General features: G+C 35.7%; 1 protein-coding gene across 2 annotated transcripts in view; it reads right to left on the bottom strand.

The window, feature by feature from the left end:
* Window positions 1–1,508: 1,508 nt before the first annotated feature.
* The window catches only part of LOC132552191 (tubulointerstitial nephritis antigen-like), a 30,908-nt gene continuing 22,496 nt past the window's right edge, over window positions 1,509–9,920 (bottom strand). The window contains exons 7-10 of one of the 2 annotated variants that reach the window (XM_060216340.1): window positions 9,076–9,121; window positions 8,317–8,440; window positions 7,940–7,988; window positions 1,509–3,170 (exon numbers count right to left, since the gene is read on the bottom strand). In XM_060216340.1, the coding sequence (XP_060072323.1) occupies window positions 2,952–3,170; window positions 7,940–7,988; window positions 8,317–8,440; window positions 9,076–9,121 (438 nt within the window). In that variant the 3' untranslated portion in view covers window positions 1,509–2,951. Of the gene's footprint in view, window positions 5,733–7,939; window positions 7,989–8,316; window positions 8,441–9,075; window positions 9,122–9,920 lie in introns of both variants that reach the window. The other variant, XM_060216339.1, reaches the window with a different exon arrangement.

The raw sequence follows: 9,920 nt of genomic DNA, 5'->3' as shown, positions 1-9,920 counted from the left end.
ATTATCATTATCACTAGTAGTAATTAACAAAATTGTTTAAATTCAGTATTTGATAATATCTTAGATAATAGCTCGTCTCCAACTTCACAGAATGTAGAGCATAACTGAAATTCAAACTAATTACTGGTAATAACTGATTAAATGTAAAAAAAAAACCCATATATTTCCCACACAAATAGTTACCCTTAGAATATATAACGGACTGTCACATGGTTTGATTGCATCTACATCATTAGTGATGTTTCTCATTGTTTTCGTCTCCTGTTTTTCATGTGTTTATATATACTGTATATTAAGCCTCTGCTCCCCCCGTACACAGGCATGTAAACCACGCCATCTGTTCCGAGCGGGTCTGACGTGGGGAAAGGAACTGTTACGTAATCGTCTAGGGACACGTCATCGTAAAATAATAACTGCATGTGTGACGTCACAACAAAGTCTTCTATACCGCACTCATTCTCTCCTCGCTGGATTTTAAAGAAACCATTTTCACCCCAGTTGTCTCCCCATGAGTTGGCACATCTCTGAAAAGCCACAGATTTTTTTTAAAACACTGGTTGGATGATATTTTGTTATGCGGGTTATGTATTTGAAAACTGAAGCATGCGAAGCCTGTTATTTGCTTTGCGTTTTGTTGTTAGTAGTTGCTGAGGTAGCTGCCGAGATTTTATTTGAGTCACTAACCGTCACTCTCATGAACATAATTAGGTACATTTCATATAATAATCAGCCATATAAGCGATCGAGTTGATGGCAATACACATGGTTAGAGAGTATATATTTTAACACGAATGAGCAACGCATCATGATTTGCTGTTAGCAATCTCTAAAACCCAGAAATACTATGACCTAATGTTTAGCAGTTGTGAAACTACAGCGCATTCGAACAGGTGTTAATAAACATAAAATATTTATGCACTGCTAAACAAGTATGCATACCTTATACGGCTGGTAAAGCCTAACCTTGTGAAAATCTTTTGGCCCACCTCAACGATGTACCACAGAATATATCATAAATAAGGACTTACACCGATATCAGTGACATGTAAACAAAGTGTATCGAACCATTAGAAAGGGCATTGATGTGTTTTATATTTCAATGTTAAAAAGAACTGCTAATGAATTCAATAGACGTTGTAAACATTCTGCATATTCTATGAAATTCTAATAAAAATGTACTACTCAAAGTAAATCTTCAAGGAGGAATTCTAATGTCTCTAACCATTGTTTATAAAAATATGAATTGAAAATTTTCAATATCAGTACGGACTCATGAAAATCTGGGATAGAAATCATCACTTTTTACCTATATCACAACTCCCGAGAGTAGGACGGACGAACAGATTTAATTCCAAGAACACTTCACCACTAAAGTTCAGTATCAGTTTTGTATTTCTTATATCAATAGGGTAAACTTTGTTTTTTTTATTCTCTCCACAATAACTCAGTAATGTCTATTTTGTTCAACATCAGACATCTATAAAAATGTAATCAATGCGGAGACGACAAGCCATTAAACTTTTATTGCACGTTAATAAGCTTGAACACATGTTGACATACATAATGTTAAATGTACATACGATCCTATGACTACTTGTCTACAGCACGATATAAACACAAACAAACGTAAATAGTAAATATTGATGCTTTCATCCATAACGGTTTGTCTCGAGTAGATGAAAAGTCAACATGACATCCTCGTTCTTCCCTGCATAGTGCAGTCAAGTGTGTCGTATTTTAAAGCAATTTTATGAGGAAATGTGACTGCAGATATTTTAAATGGTGAAAAGGCGATTTCAAATAACATTCCTTTTGTTGAATACCGCAATACAATTTTATTCCATCGGATAAGATTATATATATTAAATAATTATTCTTCTGAAACAATAATTTTATACATTTGTAATTAATTTTTTTAGAATAGATGGATTAGATTTCTTTTTCCCCGTCATTTTATCAATGAAACCAATATAATACGTGAATACCTTAAAAATATCTGAAGTCGATCTACCTTGGCCTTGACCAAGTCAACAACTAAGTCATGTGTTTAACTTTTAAAACATGCAAAAAAAAAAAAAAAAAAATCCACGAGGGATATGAATAAGTAAAATGTTGCGATGCGTAAGTGTAAATACAACAAAAAAAATATCAATATATGGGTCTCTAACTATTCAACCTGAGTCTATGATTCAGAAGATCACGTGACCTTTTAGACCGTTGTAGGCTATGGACAAATTCACAGAAATCTACAAGGACTATTGGGACTATTTGGTTATAGTTGTACTAAAATATTGAGGTAAATATCAAACAAGGTTCACCTTAATACGATATTCCTGTCATTTTTTTTATCCTGAACGTGGAGTCTATCACTTAGAGAAATACACTGGACAACACTGAAGAAACACTATGTGTGTGAGGTATGGGTTTATAATATACAGTATATATATATATATACATTGAGGTGACATGTTATGAGGTATAATGATATACATTTGTTACTACTTCATCCGAAACATAGCAAATAAAAAACATACAATTATCGGCCAATACTTCTACCATAGGCATGAGGTAACCAATGTGGCGTTTGTATTATGGTGACTACAAACAACACAGGACTATTACTGAGTGGCGAGGTTTACACGAAAATGAAATAAATAATCTGAAAAACGGGTACTAGACTGACAACATAACGCAAAATCTTCGTAAGAATAATTAATAATTAAAATTCATAAACAACAGAGATTTGTAAGAATATGAACAGAATGTAACAGTCACACCTGAAATTAATCTGGGAAAATAAAAACATTTAAGCTACCCTGACAATAGATCACACGTACTGTTTTCGATACTGCTTCCACGTTGCCATATCTACATCTCTCCAGTGCGGAAGGACATTATCCCGATGGCCAGTATTATGATAGATCTATGGCGAAATTCTATTGACCTAAGGTTTAGGGTGGTCTTGTTGTTACGGGTCGTCTGCCCTTGATTCTGTAGTTAGTATAAACATTGTACAGACCGTCGTCACGAAGACCTCCTGGCGCTAGATTTACTCTCCTTCTACCCCAAACGCCTAGTACGAAAGTCTCAATACTCCTTTCATTTGTTCCTCTCATGATACGAAACAGGCCATGTTCTCCCCAATCAGTTCCCCACGAATTTATACACAGCTGAAAATTAGCACATTCACATATCCATTGTTAAAGAAGAAGGTTCGAAACCTCATAGATACGTCTAATGAGATCTAACTATGAAAAGAAATCGAAACAGCGACCGTATGATTCAGTCATACAAATTACATGCTTTTCAGTATTTAAAGATAGATAAAGGAACACAGATTTCAACAAAAGACATGCGCAGTGGAGAAGGAATGGTGCAAGGGGCATGCAAAGAGCAAGAAAAATGACAATTGCAATCACAACAACTAGGAGCTCTCTTACCACAGAAATGGGCTCTAACCATCGAAAGGAAATCTCTAACCACAGAAAGGAGCTCTCTAACCACGGAAATGAGCTTTCTTACCACAGAAAAGAGCTCTCTTACCACAGAAAGGAGCTCTCTAACCACATAAAGGAGCTCTCTTACCACAGAAAGGAGCTCTCTTACCACAGAAAAGAGCTCTCTTACCACAGAAAAGAGCTCTCTTACCACAGAAAGGAGCTCTCTAACCACAGAAAGGAGCTCTCTTAAAACAGAAAGGAGCTCTCTAACCACAGAAAGGAGCCCTATCTACACAGGATGATATCTGCACAGTAGAATCGGCCACTTAAGCTAGCAGCAGTCGATTTCTAGACCTGGTAAGAACGTTCTACCGCAGGCAAATGAATTTCTCTACTTCTAGAGGGTTGTAATACAAGCAAAGACTGAGGAAAGCGGCGTGTCTCTATTCCAAACAAGGAATGTACCGTGGAGAACATCACTTAATGATTTCTTATGGGTATGTGTCGTGGCGAACAAACACCTTCATAACGTATACAAAGGTTGGTTTTTAGAAATAAAATACTGCTGGAAAAATAAGCCATGTAAAGAATATGCTTTGGCATATTTTCAGTAGATATTTTATATCACATATGGGGATCATGCGTCATCTGGAGCGTCAAAACGATCTTTTTTACCACAATGCATTATCTCCCTTGAATTGCCCTATTTACTTTACAACGACATATTTCATTTATTATCTCCCCTGAATTATGCAATAAACTTTACAACGACTCATTACAGAGAATTAGCTCCCCTGAATTATCCTTTAAACTTTACAACGACTCAGTACAATGAATTATCTCCCCTGAATTGTCCTTTAAACATTGTAACGACTCATTAAAATGAATTATCTCCCCGAAACGAATCTTAACAGTGACAATGTTTAAATGAGAAAGAATATCATCGTAAACAGTTGTAAAATATCTGCATATAGTAAGATTTACATTAAATAATAATAACAATACACTTTACTGAATAGATTACAAAAGTAATGAATGATACAAGGTACTAAATAGGATGAAAACGACATGCGTCGTGGTTTTGATTTTCGCTGTATATATAAGTAGGTACAAAACGAGTTTATATATACAATAGGAACAACATATGACTACATAAGATACGATATATGTTAAATATATATGTAATAGATATTAAGTGTATTACATGTACAATCACATGTGCAGCAAACATATATCCAGTAGGTTCTCCTTCATGTGTGCAGTCGATATTAATATGTTTTATATAAAGCAGTTTGTATATACATCTCGATACAAAATTTGTTTATAAATTGGTAGATAGCAAATGTGTTTATGTTCATACTAGCGTGTATGAATGATACATAACTATTGTATGTATCAATGGTTGATATAAGCCGCAATATATGCTGCTCGACTGAAGAGAGCATTTCTCGAGCGAGACCCGATGGGCGTCAGCTAGTTAGCCAGACGTTACTGTTCGAATCTTAGCGGAGGCATTGAAATAATGAATGATCTCGGTTACAGATGTTTTATCAACCATATCTAGTATGTACATGGATGCAGTATATAAGGACACGTTGGAACCGGTAGGCACGTTGGAACCGGTAGACTCATTGGAACCGGAAGGCACATTGGACCCGATCGATACACTGGAACCGGTAGGCACATTGGAACCGGTAGACTCATTGGAACCGGTATACTCATTGGAACCGGTAGACACATTGGAACCGGTATACTCATTGGAACCGGTAGGCACGTTGGAACCGGTATACTCATTGGAACCGATAGGCACATTGGAACCGCTAGACTCATTGGAACCGGTAGGTATATTGGAACTGGTAGGTATATTCGAACCGGTATTTAATTTGAAAATGTGGTTTAAAAGCATACATTGGTAGAAATCTGTTGGTAATTAGTTGGATGTTTTCATGTTTCGTACTTCACATATCTAATATAAATCCGTACGAATGATAAACCAGTCTGACTTCTGTCTGATTAATCAGGTCAGCACTTTCTATACATACATCTCCGACGTCTTCCCCTTAGATGGTTAATAGGCCCGATTGTTCGAAGTTGACTCGGCAGCAGGCCTGGCTCAGATGGAATTTCCAGATATACGCCTGAGCGTGCACTAGGAGGAACAACTCTTTGAAATGAAGGACTACTCCAACAGGATGCAATAACGAACTCTTCCACCGAGCATTCATTGACCCCACGCCTGACCCGGAAGTAACCATTGTCGCCCCAAAGATGTCCCCAAGAGTTTGCACAAAGCTGAAACCGCCCACAGATTGAACATATAAGCTCTGGTATAATGATGCCATTTTGAAAGTAGTATTCATAAGCACCGTTACAGCACAAACCAGCACCAGATACAAAATATAAAGCTACGTATTTTGCAATTTGTTTGGTACAACAAAAGCCGAGCGGTTCGTTTTGATAGTTTTATTACTGGCAAGTCTTTCGTAACAACAACACAAGAAGAATAAAAAACAACAAACTGACTATACATTTAGAACCATTAAAACAATCCTTCATTTTTCACTAAAATTCCGGACTTGAATAAATTGTATCGCTTGTGTTGTTGCTACTCTTGCAGCTGGTTTGGTTAGCATGCTATAATTTTGATTCTATTATTTTCCAAAACCAGCCAATCATTTTATGCTTAAAAAATAAGATCAATCCCTATTTTCCACAGACATGATATGATAGTATAACAAGTATAGCAGAGGTAAGCATATCATTGCTCTGTGATTCCCTGTATGTACAAGCAATCTTACGACCAATTGGAATATATCAACAAGGTCCTCTACTTTTGCCAATTAATGTTTTCAGCCTGGCAATATACATTTCCTTGTCCAGTCTAGTAGGCATCAGTTATGCTATGAGGTCAGAATATATCACCATACTTTCAACAAGGATTCAGTATGGTTTATGGTATATTAAAAGTACATTCCACTTGTACGAGACCATCGGCAATGGTGTATCGGCGATAGTAGGTTATTCAGAACGAGGCTGTGAAGGTCTTATGAAATGTACTTAATTACATCTGTCTATACTGTTTTATCAGGTTGAAGCGTTTTCTATGGGCAAAAACATATTTCTAAATACAGCTGGTGCATTTCTGTGGACCACAAACGTGAGTTAAAACTAAGAGCTATGCATCTATCGCTCACAAAAAAAACATCACGATAAGATTGGAAAGCGCATATGTAACTGATTAGCATTAACGATGTATAAATGTTTAGTGCATTCTGGCAAATATAGAATATATTTTACAAACAACGGAAATTCGCCCTCGAACCAATCTGATTCAAACCAGTTGAAACATTTTTTTTAAATTGATCAATTTGATGACGTGATGATCAATTTCAAGTATACCCTGATGCCGTTTATGTATTCTGATTGTGTCAAATTTACATCAGATTCGCAACAAAATGTCCCATCTTTAACATGTCGTTTAGTTCTAGGTCATTATACGTGTGTGTTTGTTTACTCAGAAACAACTCCCTGCCTGTTGAAATTGGTTTGGGGTCAGCATAATCTGTCATGACTCAAATGTAAGGGGACAATGATATTATTGTCACGCCCTTCCCTGTATGGTATATATTGTAGTAGTCAACCCGAGACTAAATTAACAACAGATTCTATTTTGGTTTGAACAAGGTTCTAGGTCCAATTCCTACTATCTGTAGAATAGATCCTTTATACGTATAGAAGTGAAATCATTCATTCACATGGAGATTGTATGGCATGCAGTATAACCCGCCCACAAGGTGCACAGCAATGCACAATGGGACAACGTCAACATCGAAAGCTACAGAGCGTTTAGCGAAGCATAGCAAAGCAAGGCAACAGTCTGGATAGAAGGAAAGTGAACATACATGTATGCAATGCAGCAGTCAAACCATTCAAGATAACTATGTAAAGTTTACGAAAATATCAACAGATGAATGTAGAAAAATATGAGATATAACGATCGGCTTTAAATTGGCATTTATCGACCTTCACGAAGTTTTAGAACTACAACACAACAAAAATCTCAAAAGGACAACTTGTTTATACTCTCCGAGTTAAACGGCAGTCGTCGATCGTTGTACCTCGTTCTACAGAATTATATGTATGTAAGCTATTCACTGGCAAAACGGTCATGCAAAGAAGGGTTCCATACATATGTCTCACATTCAAATAAAAAAGCAATAATACTCTGAAAACCTATATAAAAAGGTTGCATTAATTTCATGGCAGTTAACCAATTGCTTGTAAAAACATATATTGATCTTTGCTATAAATTATTCAATTATCATCAACAAGTATGAATTATTTGATGTAATATGGATAAAAAATGAAATACTGCTTTTCACGATTCACTAAGAAATGTTCCGTCGTTTTTAGCACAATTAATATTTTTTATAACATTGGGTAAAAATGCCCAAATATATATAATCAAGGTTTCCATACAAAGACCAAATGATACTTACCCAATACTTGACGGATGTATTACTGGTGGTGTCTGTCTCTATACCCCATCTGTAGGACAAAGACGATAAACACATTGTCTGAATATTGCCAGCGTGTTAACAAGTAAACATTAGACGGCAGACAATGCCAGTCAGTTAGTTTAATAATAACTACGATTTCTTCGTGTATTAAAAAAATATGTAAACGTCGTATATTTATCTTTCAATATCTTTTTTAACAAAGGTATGTTATAGACAAGGACCTTAGCAGTTTAATTAAAACCATCATAAGAAACCAGAATTATTAACAAGAAAAAAAATGCAAATTGTAAGTTTGCAAATGAAACGATGAGATTGAGGTTGACTATAAATGTCTAATAGATATCATATTGACATACCCTATTATCCTGACAGAGTGATATCCCCTGTCATCGTCGTCCGGAAGTAAGTCCGGAATCGTGTTCGTGTATTGGTATATACCGGACTGATACATAAAGAAATCTTCCTTTACTCTCATTATAGCTGTAAAACAAATCAGTTTTAGTTCACCAGTTTAAACCATAATAGAAATATCTTTTAAGATAAAGAATGTGAACTGAAGAAAAAGGCAAAGATAAAATAAGACGGTTTGAAGATTTTTGTCACTAAACAAACGATAAATCTACTTAGGATACTCCAAGAAAGACAGCAAAATGCCATACATTACTTACACATAGATCCTTCTTCCTAAAACATACTAGTATATTGTAAGATAAAATACTATCATTTAGACTTATTATTTTCGAAAACACATGGACGAATAGCGCTTGTTCAAGGAATGTCAGAGCAAAACGTTATATGAAGATCACCCTACCTTTTCATGTTCTCGTGAAATGTTAAGTCTACCAAGACGTACCATGGTTGACTTATTTCTATTTTTAGAAAGTATCGTAAGGGTAAAAGGGAATGATAACAGGAATAAGTTTACACTGGGTACCACGTATTCCAGATTAATGAGGGAATCAATTGGGCTGATTCGATATTGACGTTGTTCTTTAAGGCCTGTTCAAGTCCCGTTTTGATTTTGTAATTATGAAGTTATGTTAATTATGGTATAAAGTAAGAAAACACGATAAACATTAATTCTACATACAGTACGTGAAGTTTTCATGTCCTACCTTGTACTGGCCCATTCTTGTATATTTCATTCATGATATCCCTTTCCTGTAAAGAACATCAGCCATGATAATACAATAACTAATGAGTTTCTAACAAATTGATACCGTAATAAAATCGATACCCTAAACAGATCGTAACCGTAAACAGATCGATACCGTAAACAAATCGATACCGTAAACAAATCGATACCCTAAACAGATCGATACTGTAAACAGGTCGATACCGTAAACAGATCGATACCGTACACAAATTGATACCCTAAACAAATCGATACCGTAAACAAATTGATACCCTAAACAGATCGATACCGTAAACAGATCGATACCGTAAACAAATCGATACCGTAAACAGATCAATACCGTAAACAAATCGATACCGTAAACAAATTGATACCCTAAACAGGTCGATACCGTAAACAAATCGATACCCTAAACAGATCGATACCTAAACAGATCGATACTGTAAACAGGTCGATACCGTAAACAAATTGATACCGTAAACAAATCGATACCGTAAACAAATTGATACCGTAAACAAATCGATACCGTAAACAAATCGATACCCTAAACAAATCGATACCGTAAACAGATCAATACCGTAAACAAATCGATACCGTAAACAAATCGATACCCTAAACAGATCGATACCTAAACAGATCGATACTGTAAACAGGTCGATACCGTAAACAAATTGATACCGTAAACAAATCGATACCGTAAACAAATTGATACCGTAAACAAATCGATACCGTAAACAAATCGATACCCTAAACAGATCGATACCGTAAACAAATTGATACCCTAAACAGATCGATACCGTAAACAAATTGACGGAAAAGGTGTCC

The sequence above is a fragment of the Ylistrum balloti genome, unplaced genomic scaffold (genome assembly GCF_031769215.1).
Source record: "Ylistrum balloti isolate Yb309-2 unplaced genomic scaffold, AGI_CSIRO_Ybal_v1 Utg370240, whole genome shotgun sequence".
Classification (NCBI taxonomy): domain Eukaryota; kingdom Metazoa; phylum Mollusca; class Bivalvia; order Pectinida; family Pectinidae; genus Ylistrum; species Ylistrum balloti.
This window is presented reverse-complemented; position numbering and strand designations above follow the sequence as displayed.